The sequence below is a fragment of the Cannabis sativa genome, chromosome 4, assembly GCF_029168945.1.
Source record: "Cannabis sativa cultivar Pink pepper isolate KNU-18-1 chromosome 4, ASM2916894v1, whole genome shotgun sequence".
Lineage (NCBI taxonomy): Eukaryota > Viridiplantae > Streptophyta > Magnoliopsida > Rosales > Cannabaceae > Cannabis > Cannabis sativa.
This window is the reverse complement of record NC_083604.1, coordinates 27,745,100-27,763,929: the sequence shown is the minus strand read 5'-3', so window position 1 is coordinate 27,763,929 and position 18,830 is coordinate 27,745,100. Positions and strand designations below refer to the sequence as shown.

At 35.1% G+C, this 18,830-nt stretch overlaps 1 protein-coding gene across 3 annotated transcripts; it reads right to left on the bottom strand.

The window, feature by feature from the left end:
• Positions 1 to 1,431: 1,431 nt before the first annotated feature.
• LOC115714800 (phospholipid-transporting ATPase 3) lies at positions 1,432 to 12,134 on the bottom strand. Of its 3 annotated transcripts, XM_030643551.2 has the most exons (27): positions 11,514 to 12,131; positions 10,541 to 10,606; positions 10,133 to 10,194; positions 9,406 to 9,487; positions 9,008 to 9,118; positions 8,750 to 8,827; positions 8,493 to 8,589; positions 7,942 to 8,048; positions 7,533 to 7,598; positions 7,049 to 7,170; positions 6,882 to 6,966; positions 6,689 to 6,766; positions 6,483 to 6,599; positions 6,148 to 6,297; positions 5,881 to 5,985; positions 5,469 to 5,614; positions 5,161 to 5,262; positions 5,012 to 5,075; positions 4,711 to 4,923; positions 4,351 to 4,516; positions 4,142 to 4,221; positions 3,787 to 4,026; positions 3,110 to 3,331; positions 2,855 to 3,022; positions 2,292 to 2,654; positions 2,084 to 2,190; positions 1,432 to 1,987 (listed from the first exon to the last, which is right to left on the bottom strand). In XM_030643551.2, the coding sequence occupies exons 1-27, from the start codon at positions 11,694 to 11,696 to the stop codon at positions 1,681 to 1,683; spliced, it is 3,687 nt and encodes a 1,228-aa protein (XP_030499411.1). In that variant the 5' UTR covers positions 11,697 to 12,131; the 3' UTR covers positions 1,432 to 1,680. The 3 variants fall into 3 exon arrangements, with proteins under 3 accessions (XP_030499411.1, XP_030499413.1, XP_030499412.1); XM_030643553.2 differs by lacking the exon at positions 2,855 to 3,022 and having other exon boundaries at positions 11,514 to 12,134; XM_030643552.2 differs by lacking the exon at positions 8,750 to 8,827 and having other exon boundaries at positions 11,514 to 12,132.
• Between the last annotated feature and the right edge of the window lie 6,696 nt (positions 12,135 to 18,830).

Here is an 18,830-nt window from a genome sequence, read left to right as displayed (position 1 = left end):
AAAATTGATTTTTTTGAAAGCAAAACCTACCAAACTCACATTTTGTTTTGCTCTTTACACTTTTGTCCATAACACTCAATTAAGTGTCACGGTAGACTAGTTACGTATACACAAGAGTACACGTAATAAAATTTTAGTAGTCCACGTAATTTTAATTTTAAATATAATAAAAATAATTTAAAAAATTATAAGAAAAACAATTTATAAAAATAAATTAAAAAAAATAGAAAACCTTTTTTTCCTTTTTTTTATTTTTCTTTTTCTTTTCTTTTTCTTTCACTTTATCTTTCTCTTTCTTCTCGAAAGACTAGAACAACCCCCCCCCCCCCCCCCCCCCCCCCCAAACCCAACTTCTTCTTCTTCTTCTATTTCTTCCACCTCCTTCCTCCACCTTTAATCGTATAACTCTCCTCTCTCGTCTATCTCTCTCTTTGACAAAAAAAGATAGCGAGCCACATCATCGTCCGTCTCTCTCTGTTCCTCGGGTTCCACTCGGCTCCACGACGACAGAGTGTATGGTCATTAATGGAAAAAATGGAGTTCATAGTGAACTTCGAGCACCTTGAAACCCCCAATCTCGTGATCCTTGAGTTCCCCTTCTCCATTTTTTCGGTCTCTCTCTCTTGTCGGAGTCGAGACTTTTTGGCTTTGACCTGGTTGTCTCTGTTTCTCAACGAGCGAAAAGAACCTGGTTTTTGTTTCCCCTTGCAAGAGCTTCAAGGATCTGTGGCCCGATACTTCGTACACCTCATTTGACCGAGAACCGCCACCACCTACAGTGGAGCTCTGGAGAGAGTTTTCAAATTATTTTCTTTTTAAGTGTTTTATTAATTTTTTTTTTTTTTGTTCGGTTGAGGAAATTTTAATTTTTTAAGTGGTTTTATGGATTTAAAAATTGTAACAGTAGTAGGGGTTATTGCAGTAGCTACAGTGGTGAGGTGGTTTCAGTGGTGTGGTTGTGGTGGTTTAGAGAAAATGTTTATGGTGGTGGTAATGGTAGTGATTTTGGTGTGATGGTAATGGTGACGGTGATAATAGATGCGATGGTGGTGTTGTTGATGGAGGTGCTGTTAATGGAGGTGGTGTTATGGTGGTGGTGTGAAAGGTAGAGGAAGAAGAAATGGAGTTGGGAGATTTTGATCTTTCAAGAATAAAGAGATAGAAAAGAAAAAGGAGAAAAAAAATTGCTTTTATAAATTTTTTCTATAATTTTTAAATTATTTCTATTGTATTTAAAATTAAAATTGTGTGAACCATTAAAATTTTACCACATATACCCTTGTGTACACATAAGTAGTTCACTATGACACTTGACTGACACAGAAGCGTAAAAAATAAAATAGAATGTTTCCATAAAAATCAATTTTTGTAATTAAGTGTTAAAAAACATAAAATTTAAATAATTTTATGGCCAATATCTTTTTTCAAAAATTTGTAGGAGAAAAAAATACTCAGTGTATGATTATAGACCATTTAAATGTACATTGGCTACAACCCTAGAACAACTACAGCTTCTCAATAAAGTCCATAAAAGTGGAAACAAAATTCAAATGTAACCTATATGTAAATACATATATATATCAAAAACATAACTAATACTAAGATATCGAACAAACTAATTTACAAATTTTTCTAAATCTAGTGTCAAAATGGGATTTTTATACAAGAATCTTGTGTAGTTTATTTCTTATTCCCTAATTTGGGTCGGGACTTCATGCTGGCTCTTCGAGCAACATCCCACGCTTTCTGAGGTGCAAAGACACCTAGCTGTGCGGCGAAGAATGACTCGTAGCCAGGTGAATCAAAAGCAAAGCCTGTGTGTTTTGATAACTCTCGTGGTAGTTGAGCTATGGCGTGGCTCCTTTCCTCGGCTGGTGTAAGCTGGCTTCTAATCTCCAGCAATTCCGTCCTGGTTCTACCTTCCGGTTCATGCCTGTGAATTTCCTGAACAATCTGATAATCATAGGGGAAGAACCATCTTTGAATCCTATATACATATGACAAAAATCAGGAGCTATTCATATCATGGGCAAAACTTAATATAAAAACCACACATTCTCTCTCCAATACGTTATTTTCATACCCTTGGTAAATGAAATCCCCAAGAAGAGCAACAATAGGAACAAGTAGAGTCGTCAAGTAGAAATAGAATGTGCTCATCAAGACATAGATGACAAAATAAACATTTTCCTGAAATATTCCAGAAATGGGCAAATCAGCACAAAGAATAATGGGATGAAATTTATGAAAAATAAAAATCAACACTAAGAAACAAGGAAATCAAAACCCACCTGTCGATCATATGGAGTCATAATACCAGAGTATATGAAAATAAATACAAACCATGCTAAAATGCTTCCTCCAACACTGATGTAATGCCACCTTGTAATTGAATTGCACATCAAAAGAAGACGTATGTTAACAGTAACTACAACACAAGTAAATGCCATTGTGCTGACATCCCAAAGACCAAACATCTTGCCGGATGAATTTTGAGCATTTGAACTAGACGAGCTCACAAAGTAGTAGAAGATCAGAGATTGGTAGACAGAAAAGAAGGCCCATACGGCCACCACCCTCCATTTAAAGAATACATTCTTTATTCCCTCCATGTATATTTCAGGATATTTCTTGGAAAGTGATGCACTGACATCCTGAAAAGAGCAGAAATAACCAATCAATAATCATCTTTTTATCATCTCAAATGGAAGTTATACATGGACATGCATTTACTAATAAGAATACAACCTTAAAAAAAATACTAAACTGTAAACTGCAAATACTGTACATATTTTTATGACTTCCCGTAGCTTAAAAGTACAAGTTGTGTGTTTGACCAAAAAAACAGCAATACCTTGTCAAAAAGACCAACCATTATCACAGGCAGGGCCGTAAATATAACATTGTATAAGGATTGAAACCAGTCATCATAGAACCTTTGACCAGAAAATCCAGTTTGAAAGGTGAACCAAAATTGAGTCAAAGTAAATGTAAGATTTTTGTAAAAGAAATATGTGACAACCTGTAAGTTGAAACTAGATTCAGTCAGAAGCATAAACATTAAACTCGCACTGATATCAACATTGCAAAATATAACAAAAACACAAACCTTGCATAACCTAAGATAGGACCATCGTCCATGGACAAGAAGTAAATCAGTAAGAAAACGAAACTGGGCAATGGCAAAATCACTAGCCATCACTGCTTGCATGCCCTCTTGCCCGCTAATTCCAATACCAACATGAGCAGCTTGAATCATGCTAACATCATTGGCGCCATCACCAATGCTAAGTGTTATCTTCTTTGCACCTTTTTTAACCAGACTTGTCACCTGTGCACAGCAAGAATAATAATTACATTATAATAGCTAAAGTAATCAACCACTCATCCTTTTTGAACATTAAGTGTGAATGCATTGCTAAACAGTAAAGGAGTCTACAAATTGAGATACACATCACTCCATTAGTATTTGACAAACTTGAGTACCAAATAATTTTCAAGATTGCTAAGCAAGTGTTAGAAGAATAAACGGCACTTGAAAAGTTCTCATTCTATGATGGAAAGATCCAAATAAATCTCCAGCACAAGTATATCATTTGCTTATGTATCGTAGAAACAGTCAGTCCTTGGTGCCAAGACTCCCAGTTGGGGTTCAAATCCTAGATCCTTTGCCCACACACAATCACTCAACCCCTTAAACTAGCATCAAAGCAGCCTAGTTCAAGCAATTATCTGTCTACGATAATTAAAAACAGATATATCAACTTTGTGCCATGTGAAACTCACTTGTGCTTTTTGTAAAGGTGAAACTCTGCAGCAAACAACTGAAGAACAATTTAAGCTTAAATTGAGTAGAATCACTCGTAAACTTGGATCCAATGCGTACATCAAACACTTCCCATCTATTACAAGTGCCAATTTTGGTCTAGACACTGTATGGAGATAGTGCTGCACTTCTTCAAGGCACTTCTTTAACTGGTTGTTAACTTCTTCTTTAATGAACCGTGCAATTTCCACTTGGTCACCCTACCAACAGAGTAACAGAAACATTATTGCATAGATAGGAATTAGAAACGCATGCATTCATTATACACTACAACAGTGTGCATGAATCACCATCCTTAATCAAAATCTAGCTTACCCGGTTTTCAACTTCTCTAATTGCATCAGTTTCTGAAGTGATAATAAACTGCTTCATTTCATTATTTATTAGATTACATGCTACAACAAAAAAATTTGGGAGTCCAAGTTAGAGATATTTGAAAAAATTATAATCATAATGAAGCTAAGGAAAGCAATAATCAAAGGGAGAGATAAATTATCACCACTTTTTAGGCATAATTGACTTACCATAAGCTATATTTATTGCAGTTTCCATCTTATCTCCTGTAAGCACCCAAATTTTAATACCAGCCCTAGATAACGTCTCTATGCAAGACGGAACTCCCTCTTGAAGCTTGTCCTCAATGGCTGTGCACCCAACCAAAATCAGATCTTTTTCTATGAGTTCAGCCACCTGCATGAAATTTGCAGTACAATTTCAAAGATTTTAGGTGCATCTTAATTCTAAAATAAATTTAGCATATAATATAAGACACAGCATCAGAATACAACACATTTCACATAAAAAACTACAACACCTCAATATCTACACAGGCAGGAATCTCCAAACTTCTTATGACAGTACACATAAATCCAATCGAATATTACCTCATCCAACTTCTTTTCGCGATCTCGTAGAGAAGATTTTGCCTGAATGAACTTCTCATTCCAGCTTTCATACATATCAGGACTTAAATCTCTATAAGCCAAGCAAAGGGTACGAAGACCAGAACATCCGAAATTTTCCAAATGATCCCTAGATACTTTTTTTAAATCATCATTCCCATTCGCTAATCGCTCATAGATAACAGTATCAGCGCCCTGTAAAATGAGTTTTCCTGACAGAATGTTACTTGCTTCCAATTGCTCAGCATGCTTATACAATGAAGAAGTTTCAATAAGGTATTACCTTGCAGTACAATACAAGCCTGCCATCTGGATAGCGACAAACAACAGACTGGCGCTTCCTTGTACTATTTGGATAACAAATATTGCAGGTAAAGTTAATGCTATCAATCATGATGTCCCAAATTATGTAAAAATTTGAATTTTACTTACCTATTAAACTCAAGAACATTTAAGATCTCATATGAAACATCTTGAATTTTACCCATTTTTTCAACATGAGATTCACGAACATATATGGTTGTTGGTGTACGCCTGGAAATAAAAAAAAAAAACATATCACCCTCAAAGGAACCTGGTAGCAGGAAAAAACTGATGACCATAATCATAATTTAGCAGGGCGTCTCCCAATAATTAGAGATCTCAAAAAGTGATTGGTATGGATCAACCACATATAGCTTTATCAAAAGAGGGGGCACAAGATTACAACTAATTTAAGCAAAAAGAATTTGGAGGTTAACCTGTAGAAAAAGAAGCCAAAGTTTTTTGCAGCAGTAACCAAAGCAGCTTCATCTGGTGATGCAGCTTGATATGTAACTTTCTCAGGGGATGTTACATCACCCTCCGGAAGCACCGTATGACATATAGCAAGGCATCTGAAAAATTCCTAAATAAAGAAGGAAAAAAAGGCCAAATTGACAAATTGTAAATCAGTAACAGATGCTTTTACAAGCAGCTTATTAAATAACTCAAGTGAAATTTCATAAATAGTAAAATGCCATATAAGTTTTTCCCATACAGAAAAAGGAGAAAAGCAGGGAACTCTTAGAAAACTTTAGGATTGACTTGAGTACCAAGTACCAACTTTATCAATATGACATAAGATAAAAGCTACACTATAAACCTCCAAACAAATAATAATAATAAATCCACCTTGCAAAGATCAGGATTAGGCTCGTTCCTCCAAGCTCCTCGCATAAGTCTGGCATCATCAAAATTAAATCCCTTCTCTTGCACCACATTGGCTGACTTTTGCCCCTGTGAGTAATTGGGATGAAAATTTCTTTAAAGCAGAACACTGCCACTTCTGTGTTTATGCACACATGAGCATGTACTGAATAATACACATAAATGGCATATGTATGCATATGTGTTTGTCCATATATATTCAAAAATAAAATATCAAAGTGAGGGAGGCACCTCCTCAAGTTTAAGGCCTCTCCTCTGTGCTACTCCCCTCTCTATTTCAGTTACACCAGTGCCATAGACCTCTCCTCCAATTGAACACTTGAAAAACTCCATTAAATTTCTTGTTAGAGTTCCAGTTTTATCAGAAAATATGTACTCCACCTGAGCAAAGCAGCAATTTGTACAATAAGAAAGAATAAGCCACCTCAGAAGACATCATTTTATAGTTTCTGACACATGCAAACAACATACAACTCTTTGTATGTAACAATGATTATCAACATAATCATTATTTTATATCGCCAAGTAAATATTAGAACAATTGTTTAATATGGTAGTATCTTTACTTGTCCCAGTTCCTCATTCAAATTGGAAGTCCTAGCCAATGCAGGGGTATTACTCTCAGCATGAAACATATGCAAGTCCTTGTTGATATATTGGGTACACTGGATAAACTTGATCATCTGAAATCATATATATGTTTGCAGCCATCAGGAAAGTTTTATGGTCATAGCTATAGGTAGACACATATATAATAGCCAAAAAGTCTTACCTCAATGGAAACATAAAGCGAGATAGGGATGATAGTTGAATATAGAGTAATAAGAGTGAACATAGTAAGAATAGCAACCTGTATACCAAGAAACATAATTTAGCAGAAAAAACAGAACAAACTGTTAAGCAAAGTAGAAACTGCCAATGAGCTATCAATTCTACAGTAGTTCATTTCTGGACAAATATGTTACCACAAAAGGTTTCTCAGGATTGAATTGATTTTCCGGAGATTTAGTTAGACCCAAGTAGAAGTACTTCTTATTAATGAATACACCGCTGCAGAATATCAAAAGCATACATCATCAACCCGGGAAATACATGTTGAATAACCTGAAATATAGTTTAGTGGGCATCAAACCTGCCAATTGCTCCAATGAGACACATCAGAAAGAGGGTTCCAAAAAGTGTAAGTATAAGTTTGTCGAGTTTTCTCTCCAGTGTACTTCTTTTGGAAGGAACATTCATGGCATTCATCATTACCTGCAAAGATTCAATTGAAAGGTAAATCAAATTGGTAAGTGACAGAAAGAACAAATATCGGAGAGGTACCACAGAAAGAAAACAATAGTACAGTGACAAAAAATTCTAGAATTTTGTAATCTCCAGTTGCAAAGAGAAAAAAAATACAATAGAGATCTGCCACCATATGTCAGAGGTTCCCGGAAAAAAAAAAGACAAAAAGGCAGTAAAATGGAGCTCAAAATCTGCTCAATCCTATCCCAGTTGCAAAGGAAACAAGTAAAATGAAGAACTATCAGCAAACCTAATTTTGTACAAAAGTGTTTGCTACAACTAAACAGTTAGATAGGCTTTGTAGCTCACAGGAATTCTTGAAAACAAACCTTTGTTTCATGACCTGAAAACATAACAGCCCCAACAATATACTCTGTGTTCCTTAGACTGCATCCCTGAAAAAACATGATATAGTCCCAATGTTAATTCATAGTAATTCTGTAAAAATAAAGCGAATATGGATAAAACTCTGGGTCAAAGACACCAACAAAGTACTGCTTCCAGATTAATGATTGGTTTCTTCGTGCAAGATAAAAAAACCTTCTACCAATATCTAAAAATTTAAAACAATTTGCAAGCAACATGGTACTGTTTGATAATCTTCCTTTCCATCATTCGAAGACATTTGCTACAAACGATGATATAATTCTAAGCAAGGACAAGAACACTACAACTTTCTAAACTCCTATCGAAAGGGAAAGAAATAAACTGCAAGAAGAAAAATTAATCATGTCTTACTCTCAGCAGGAGTTGGTTTGGGGAGAGAGGTATAGTTTGCTTCTGAAAAATGAGATTGCCTGTGAAAGTGTATAATGAATTGTTTGGCTGCTCACACTGCACTTCACCTGCAATTTGAAAAGAATGATTGTCTTTAAGTAAATTGGTTACACACGACAACACGGGGGCATCTTGTACAAAGAATGTTAAGAAGGAATATATGATTGTCAGAAAATTTGTAAACTGTGTTTGTTTATGGATGAAAATATAGTTAGATTCATGAATCTTATATATAATTTTGAAAAAATGATTTAATACTAATTATAATGTGACTCGCAGTTTTATGATTAATGTCTTTTAGAAGGATTTAACACTACCTATTTATGGATTAATCTTATTTTCACTGTATTAATTTTTCAGGGCTTAAAAGAAGAAAAATCTCATACAGAACATGGAAATGTCGAAAGGATTACCTCATACAAAACACCCCACAACCTTTGACCCTTTCTGAGACTGGTTGCATTGCCAAAAAATAGAATGGACACTCACTGCGATAGAAAAGTAAGGCTAACCTTTAAATTCCGATGCCTTCTCTGGAGTCAAATAATCCCATGTCTTTTCCAGTGCCTTTCTGATCTTCAAATTGGTTTCCCCATCCAAATTTGCAGTCTGAAATAGAGCAACAAGCAAGTAAATTTAAGGAAGAATAAAATCTTTCAGCTTATATGGAGGAGCAATACTTCACATTTCTGAACTTTTTCTTCGTTATTGAAAAAACAAATAAACAAATAAACAAACAAATCCTCGAAGAAAACATCAAAAACAAAACCTCAATATAGCAAACACCATCTGGATTTGTGCTAGCAAGAAATAGCAGATCTGCAGGAAAATACCCGTCCTGCTTGATCTGCAACCATCGAATGTCAATTTCAATTTAAAGCTAGTATAATAAACGTTTTATTAAGGACTAAACCAAAACACGGCATAAGACTACTTATACATTAAAGCCTGACAAAGGATTTCGAGAAAATACACATAAAATATTTCTAATTACAGAAAAACACTAAATAATTCAGAGCATACTCACCCTTACAATGTCCCCAACCTGCAACCTTTTCCAGGGAATACTCTCCCACTTTTGGTCATGCAACACTTCCACAGGATTGTTGTTTATAGACATATCATTCTGGAAACGCTTCTGTTTTACGAAAGCAAAATAAGATAAGAGTATGAGAAATTTAGCATGTAGTATTCAAGTATCAAACTATACTCCCAAGAATTATTGTTTATAGAAGTATGATTCTAGAAACACTTCTGTTTTACAAAAACAACATAAGATAAGAGTGAGAAATCTAGTATGTAGTATATAAGTATCAAACCATACTCCCAAGAACATCCCCCTCATTCTCAACCAAAAAATTCTCCTAAAAAGCATTCACGAGTTTAATTGAAATAAATACAGCATATAATAAGAGTAGAACTCACCCAGTCCTCGAATGCTTCTTTAATCAGAGAAACCAAAAGCACCAAACTCAAAGGGAGCACATTTGTAATTGGACTCACAGGACTGCATTAATAGAAAATACTTTTAAGTGCATAATCTAGTCACAAATCGAATATGGCTCATATAAATCTGAAATACATTATTGCTGAAAAACCACAATACAAGTTTAACCAAAAACAATTGTGGAAACGGGCTCAAAAAGAAAAGAAAAAAAGTAGAAGAAAATATAAATATATAAATACAAAGTTGGCAGTTCAGATCAATGGTCTTCTCTTTAAAAGAGCTAACTCAATTTAACAGCTAAACCAAACACACCCGGATTATTAATCATGTCAAAATCCAAAACGCAAACACCAGTTCAATATTATATTTGTGGCACAAAGAGTCCACTATTGATATAATAAGTAATACAGTGTCAGAGATTTTCTACTAATCTTATAAAGCAATTTAACTGAAATAGAGCTTTTCATAAAAAATAGTTAAACCATTTTCCAACTTTCGACACATTTGTCCTTCTAATTATTGCAAGTCATTTGTCACTCAAATCTGAGCCAAAAGATTGTGATAATTCAAAGACTCCCCCCAACAATATCTCAATGAATTATTAAATATAAGATCTTTATATACATAGAGGCATACAAATTTATATCAATTAAATTTGTCAATGAATCTTGAAACTAATATGTTAAGCAATTACACTTTACATACCTGATTGGTGTTGTTGATAAAATTGAGATTGTGAGAAAGTAAAGATTAGCTACTCGTCTGAACTGTCAGTGTAAGCAAAACATTTATCAGGTACATGGCCAAAATATAAAATCAGAGACTAGAGACTGCACCAAAAGTGAACCGCAAACACTTGTTTGAATAAGTATTATACAGCTGAATTTCAAAAGGCTTTTGCAATCATTAACCTATACAAAATTAGCTCATCTATACAACAAAACACGCCTAACTTTCTTCAACAAACTCTCACACAATAATAGCATGCATGACTATTTTACTAAAATAAAACAGCAAATGCTGCTCCAAACCCTAAAACAACATTCAAGGTAATATGAAAATAGCTACAAACCTAATCTATTGCATATTGGCCAAGGCCTTCAAGTAAATTACCTGTTCAAACAGTCCTTTTGGCAAAAAAGTAAAAAAGTTGTACTTGGTAGTTGATATAGAATTTCCCTGAGACAGTTGAAGCAAAATAACCAACACAAAGTTAAACAATTGAATTCAAATGCCAATGAGAAAACAGTGAACACAGTAAAGTCAAATCTCAAATTTTATTAGTTACAGATGCTGAATACTCTCATCATCAAAATAGCAAAAAACAATAAAATGCACACTCTAGTTGCTATACAACTAAACTCAACTACCCATTTAGAGATCTGTGTTTGTGCTAAAATTCAAGATCACAATGAGAGCCTAGAAAGAATTCCATTAATAATTGCCACTTTGATTCTTTGGAATAACTTTGTGAATTTAGAAGACCTTTTCAAGAGGCCCAAATGAAAATGGACAGCCTTAACCAAGTTTTACAATGCCGTGGTTAGCTGTTCGTGGATACACCAACTGTTTCTTTTTAGAGGTCAATATCAGCAATGCATTTCATCCAACAATAAACCTAATTACAAAACTCACATGATCAAACCCAAAGGAACAAATACAATCAATTTAAAACTAGGCATCGAGCGTTCATTCTTATTTTTACTTTCTTATCCGTAACTCATCTAACTCATTAACCTCTCCTAGTTGGGCAAATAGGAACCTCATGAAAATTATCGTACGGGATGTGTCCAATCTAACTCTACTCAAACAGATACAGTTGCACCCTCTTTTGACATTGTTCCATCAAGCGTTTGGCTTTACAGCAAATAAATAAAACATTAATGTAAGAGTTTCTTACTTAACAGTAAATCTCTGTCTAAAACGAATAAGAGATAAAATAACCATTTTTTCACTCCAGATTTCTTCTGTAAAACGAAAATGAGAAATGACAATAAAATAAATATAAATGCAATGAACTCATCCTATAGTTCTATCGCCATGCCTAATCTCTCAGATATATTAATATTATGAAAAGGAAAGAGACCCTGAATTTGACGGGAAGATTGGCTTCGCGATCGTTGCAGAAAATGGTCCGGTGACCAGGCGCCTGAGGCTGAACTCGGCCGAGCCGAACCGTTCGACTAGAGGGAACGCGGTCCTCCATGCTCGAATTGGAATTTCGACCCAGTCTTGTTCTCGAAGGCCTAACCCTCTCCCATCCACTCATCTTCCTTACAGACTTGGCCCGATCCGAACTCAAAACGAGCCCGTCCAACCGAATATTCTCCGATCGATCGGATTCTTCGCTTCCTTATCTCTCTCTCTATATATATATATATAAATCTCCTTTATGTGGCTTCAAGTGCTTCGCTCAGGGACGATGAAACAAAGAGGACAGAGCGCGCATTCAACACTCCTCCCCCTCCAACACCCTGATATTTGACCCTTCCAATTTTATTTTTTTTTTCAAGGCAGTTTTTCGGAATCTTCCCTCAAAAATTTGCTCCTTCGCCCTTCTCACAGGCCTTAAGTTTTCGTTTATTTTTCCGTTTTCCTTTCTTTAATTGCTCTTGTAATTTCCAGTCTTCAAAATCCGATCTTCACGCGCGTCTAGGGTCGTGTGATAAAAAACTGACGGCTTTCTTTATGCGATGTGGTAGTTATTCATACATACATATACGAGAGAAAATGTTGTAAAGCAAAGGTCAGAGTGTGTGTAGCATTGATGGAGACGCGCGCGCTATTGGAGAGTGGCATTAATCTATATATAAAAGGGTAAAGCGCGAAAGAGGACTGGTTCAGAAAAATGAGACTATAGCAACAAAAACGGCATGCCGTTTTAAGTGAAGTTGCTAAATTCCTCCCCGGTAGTAGACATGATATAACCGTTGACAATTTTCTCTAACTCCTCTAAATATTTGTGTAATCTTCTCAACTAGGAAGTTTAGGAATTTTAATAAGTATTTTTTGTTTTAAAAAAAAAACAATAAATAAATTCATTAAAAATACCCAAGAGATCCACCTAGGACGGCCCCCGGGCAGGTTAATTCTCAGTCACCAACGGCAGCTGAACATACTACTCCTAAAATTGGAATCCCGTCAACTTCAAATACTCAAAGGCCGATCGGGGATGATACTGAAATACAAAATTTGAAAGATGCATTGGGGCTAATGCAAGGCCACCATAACAATCTTCACCACGACCAGCAAGATATCTAAGCACCTATAAACCTTGCTCTTGATGAGCAAAGATGTCAGTTTGAAGAATGGAGAGATCGAGAGATGGAGATCGTGAGAGCCTAGTAGGTAGCTATTGACAACCATTCTAGGCAGGTCATTGTACTGATCTGAAGAGCTTATCAAATCACCGGCAAGCAGCCAGTGACTGATGCTAGTATTCCCATAGGGTCACAGAATGAGTCAGAAGAGTAATTAGCTGATTACACCCCCACAAACTCATGTCAGTGGACCGTCCAATCCAAGGCCACGGGTTCAAACTATGGGCCAAGTGGTAGACGGAAAGATTTTACTAGACCGTCCATTGGGAGGGAATGGTCAGCTTAATACTCATACTCAAACGGAGATATTAGGCCAACCTCTTGTTCAAACTGGTCAGACACAAAGGCCTCTTGTCACATCAGTATTTGACTGACTGGGTACCGTGCACGACCTCAAAAATGTTTTAAATCGCAGAAGAGGACTGGACGGACAAAATGTTCCTCCTACCGTCCAGCCCAATAATGCAAATAACTATGTCCCTAATTCAGTTCAAAGAGATCCTAATGTGACACATGTCAGTCAACAGGCAGGTCAAGTTGATCCATGTTGAGATTTTATGCCCTAAATAAAACTCATCTCATGGCAATCTTATTGACTATTAAAGAATGATATAAAAGTCATACTTTATATTACTTGCTTCATATAATTATTTCGTGATTATATGTTTAATATGTAATTCCTATTTAAATCTTGAACTTATGGACAATCATAATTATTATGTTGTCTACACATTAGAAAATAATCATGATCATAAGCTTCAAACTTTTAGTCCCACGATTTATCAGTGTATAGGATTTATACTGACGTGATAATCAGCGATATAGTTTAATTACACTTGCATAAGTAGAATGCATTTTCCAAGGTATTAGAGGAATAAGCTAAGATTGGGTGTATTGGCTATACATCGGACTGGGCTGATATTTACAACAGAAGAGATATCGTAAATTTACCATAATATCTTATCTAGGTAAATCTCTAATAGTTGATCTTAGATCAATGATCTTAATGTTGCCCAATTAGTTACACTGCGGTCGCGGTAGTAAACGGGCTATATGTCGTATCCACAGGGAGGAAAAATACACTCAAAAGGACAGTTAGTAATTTTACGAGAATAAAATATGAACCTTGAATGTGATGAGAATATTGAGAAAATGTTTTTTTAAAAATTAAACAAGTAATTAAAACGAGAAGTGATCAGAAAATGATTATGGAAGACACAAGCTTTGTACATGCAATTATATTTTCCTAATAAAATTGATTCTTTAACCTCAACTATAATTCTACACCATTAATTATAGTTGGAAAATGTGTATGATTAAGCTTACTACAAAAATATGTTCTCTAATTAAATTAATACTACCTTTAAAAATACTATCATATTATATAATTTAAATCGACAAAATACCACCGGCAGAATGCAGTAAAAATCATATAATATAATAAACACTCTAATAATTAATAGTCTAACTTACATAAGAAAAGCATGTCTGAACTTATATAAAAGGTACTATTAAATTTAAAGTGTAATTAAGAAAAAGAGAAATTTAATATAACAAATGTGAAAATGAAGAACAAAGAGAATCAATATATTAGAAGAATAAAACTTGCATGAACTTACACTTGAGTCTTGCCAAAGAAATTAGCCTAGAAAAGGCATTGTCTTTACACCAAAATTAATAAAACAAAATAAAGAAGAAAGAAAGAAAAGACACAATTTTGGTATAATAACTCTAGGTAAAATCTGATACTTTTGCTCTCCTAACTAGTCCTATTTATAAAGTTAAAATGCTCCCCAAAATTGATATTTTCGTGTACAGTATAATGGGGAAAGTGGCAAGAAAATAGTGAACAATTTTTAATCAGCACTAGGAGACAAAAGGCAACATGGGGGATACGTGGCTTTGTTGGAGAGACCTATGCGTTAGAAATGTTGGGGAAGTGGCTTGTGCGCATCAGTGATGGGGAGTGGTCCCAGTACTTGGTTTAGGCCTTAGATGAGAGTAGTTGATATTGGTTGATTGGTAAGAGAAAATTTGGAGTGGTGCTTGGGCTTGGACTCACATGAACAATATTTTTCCAACAAATATTATTGATGATGACATGAAGAGAAGGCCTTGAGTAGGTCATGTATTGGGCTTCTTCCTTGATCTCATTCATTTATAATTTTATCACCTCATAAAATTTCTGGAAAAATAACACAAAATGAATATAAATTAAATATTTCCAATTAAAATAAATTTACCATAAAAATTAAAGAATATTTAATTTATATTAATTATACATGTATAAATAAGGCTTAAAATGTACCAATATGAGTCTTAATCAATCAATGATCTTAATCTTGAGATGATTAGCTTCTGGCTTAACTGTGTTATTCTTGTTCTTTAACTTGTTCGTTCGAAGCCTACCAGTAGGTTTGGCTCAATACTTACATCTTGAGAGTAGGGCAATACATTTGAGTGGGAGTGCTATCATAGACATGGAATCTATAGCTTCCATAACTAGATATAAGTGAAATGATGTTTCCTTAGAGCTTGTGTAATAGACATAAATAAAAGAGCTCTTATTTTGGTAGTTATATTAGTTTCCCAAAATATTATTTATAGGAAGTCAAGTGTTTAAGAATAAAATATATTAAAGGGTATTAGGTAACACAGTATCAATGTAGACAATCTAAAAGGATCATTGATTATTTAGATTGAAATAATTGATAATTAATACCAAACTATTCTCGGAGAATAAAATGTTCTATGTAATCAAGAGTGCAATTAATTAGAATTAGATAATCAATTAGAATTCTAAATGAGACTAAATCTTATTTGTGAATTTTACTAAGCAAAAGCGAATTTGAGAAGAAAAAAGAAACAAAGAGTTTATTTATTAATTAAGAGACTTTGCTAAGTCTAAGTAATAAATAAATTAATTGGTAATTTTATTTGATAATTATTTATAATTATTAAATAGAAAAAATAACATTTAAAGACTTAGAACAGAAAAATGGTATTATTGAGAAAAGATAAGTATTATCCCAACTTTTATCCTCATTACGTGACATGCTTACGTAGATAGAACCAGTGCAACATGTCAGTACATCTCGCTAAAAGTAAGGCCAAGTCAGCATCCGAATAAACGAAGATCTCAACACTCAAACGGGCATCAAGTGATAGACCAGCTCCAGCTCCCTCTCGGGAGCTAGTCGGCCAGCCTTAGGACATAACCATGGTCAGCCAGTCTGGCCTCCATAGGGGCCTGGCTAGCCAAGGAGTGCACTACAGGCTTTCCTGGACACTTCTACACGTGGATAACAGCTATGGGCTGTGAATTGGGCCCTAAAGCCCAACAAAATGGCTGAATAATATCTAGAATGAGGGCACTTCGATCTTTTGTAAATATCTAACAAATTATACGAATACTGAGGGATTTGAACTCTAAACCTAGGGTTTTAGGCCTCCCTTATAAAGGCCTTATCCTCAAGCTAAAAACCTAAGTTGCCTCTAAGCTAGAAACCTACTTCTAAACCTAAGTGTCTGATAAACTATCTCTTCCTCACTTCTTCTCTTTCACACGCCTACCCTAGCACATCTCAACACTTGAGTTTTGCCAATACTGATTCATACCTTGTAATCCTAACGGTGCTATAGCAAATCCCACCTATAGTGATTTGGATAGTGTTTCCCTCGATATAATACAACTAAAAGGGGAGTAGGTCATTACTCGCTATCACAAGGGGGTTGAACCTCTATAATAAATCTTATTGTCTATTGATTTTCATTCTTATTTGTGTAAACATGTGGCAAGCATTAGATCTGTATGACCCCGCTATCGGTTGATCACTTTTTTGAGGTCAATAGTTTGGTGCTTTCGAAATCCTTCGCAGCTACAACATGAAGCTCAACCCCCTTAAATGCTCTTTTAGCATAAGCTAGGGAAAATTCCTTGGCTTCATAGTCAATGCTAGGGGAATAAAAGCAAATCCAAACAAGAGCCACAACTATCAAGGAAGTATAAAGCCTAAATGGCACTAAGCAGATTTGTGTGTAAGTCTACAGACAAATGCGCCCCCTTCTTCAACATTCTCAGAGGAAACAAAAAATTCGAGTGGACAGAGGAATGTGAAAACGCATTCCAAGAGTTGAAGAAGAAATTGGCCTAACCATTAATGTTGTCTAAACCCCTAGACAATGAAGAGCTAGGCGTGTACGTAGCAGTCACAGAGCGCGCTGTGAGTGATGTCCTCAGAAGAGAAGAAGGCAGTGTACAACACCCTGTATACTACATCAGCAAAAGGCTAGTCGACGTAGAAAGTCGATACCCACTCATGGAAAAGCTGACATACAACTTGCTCTTGGCTTCCAGAAAGCTGAGCCACTACTTCCAGGCACACCCCATAAAGGTGTACACCGATCAACCACTGCGGAAGGTTTTGTAAAAACTTGAAGCATCAGGCCAACTACTTAAATGGGCCATTTAACTTGGCCAATTCGAGATCACATACCAACCAAGAACAATCATAAAGGGTCAAGCCCTTAGAGACTTCATAGATGAGTGCACCGACTCAACTCTTGAGACCCCTCAAGACTCAAGAGAATAGCAAGAGCTAGAGAAGAAGCGAGAGCAAGAGCACCAAAAAAATCTCAAAGAACTAACACGGAAACTCCATGTTGACGGAAACTGCACTGACCGATTGTTTGGTGCAGGGACTACCCTTACAACACCTGGGGGCAACAACTGCACGGAGCAATCAAATTCGGCTTCAAAGCCTCGAACAATGAGGCTGAATATGAAGCCCTAATAGCTGGCCTCAAGCTGGCGCATGAAGTATAGAACACCTTCTTGCTACTCCAAGCACCTCAATGAATTTCCTTGTTGAGAACAAGATCCTCAGATATGCCCAGATTGTGTCATCGGAGTTACGCCGCCATAATCGTCTTCTCGGGCGCCGGCGAGCTCCAAAGTCTTTCTACAGCCCGTTTCGATGCGTCTTTTCGATTGGAAAAAGTTCCCAAGGATCCCAGAACCTCAAAGGAGTCAAATACCACTTATATTTCGCCTCGAAATGGCCGGTCTGAGATCGTCTTCTCCAAACACGGTACACCGGCAAAAATGGTGTCCAAAACTGTGATGTTTTGTTTCAGAGCCTTTTAGCCCGTTTCTTCACGTCAAAACTGATCATTGGGCTCCCATAAACTTAAACACAACCTCCTTTGCTCTCCGAAACAACTTAAACATGTTCAAATTTGGGTCCATTTCAAGAACCGTATTTTCGAACGTAAACAATGGTGATTTTCGAACTCTTTGATTCCAGACCTCTTAATCACATCTAAAACTCCTATTGGATGAAATAAAACTCAAAGAAATAATCTAGAGCAGCCCAAAAACTCTCAAACTCAACAAACCCGAAATCTCACTTTATCACCATTCAGTTTCGTTCGACCGCCTCTCTCTGTATCTCACTACCGTTTTTCTTAACCCTAAATAACAATATAAACATCTCATATATATAGTCCTAACCGTAATATAATCCTAAACAACTTAAAAATTAATAATAATAATAATATATATACATATAAAACATGTACACGGTATATATATATAAATTTACTAATTTAATAATAATAATAATAATAGTATTAATAATAATAATAATAATAATAATAATAATAATAATATTAACCATAATAAATTAAGCAATATGGTATAATATATTTACCTATATTTTTATTATTAATATACCTTTAATAATATTCACAAATAATAAAATATTAAATTATCTCTAATAATTTAATTATTTATCTAGCATTATACATACTCTTAAAATAAAAAATAAAAAAATTTATTGTCACTTAAAAAAAAAATTCATACTCCATTAAACTCATAAATATTCAAAATAGTAAATTATCCCCATTGACAAACAAAATAAACTAAAAGTAAAAAAAAAATTAATTACCCAAGAAAGCGGATATTACAATTATCCCCTCCTAAAAAGAAATTTCGTCCCGAAATTCTACTCGATTCTTTTTTTTTTTTTTTTTGAAAGCGAAGATTCAATGTCTTATACCTCAGGACTTGTCATCACTATGTC

What these genes read in the sequence shown, in the direction of transcription:
- LOC115714800 (XM_030643551.2), bottom strand. Translation starts at nt 11,696, where the DNA reads ATGAGTGGATGGGAGAGGGTTAGGCCTTCGAGAACAAGACTGGGTCGA. An exon ending in AATGTTCTTGAGTTTAATAG is followed by an intron (nt 5,076 to 5,160) that starts GTAAGTAAAATT and finishes TTATCCAAATAG; the next exon opens with TACAAGGAAGCGCCAGTCTG. An exon ending in TGACTCCATATGATCGACAG is followed by an intron (nt 2,191 to 2,291) that starts GTGGGTTTTGAT and finishes GGAATATTTCAG; the next exon opens with GAAAATGTTTATTTTGTCAT.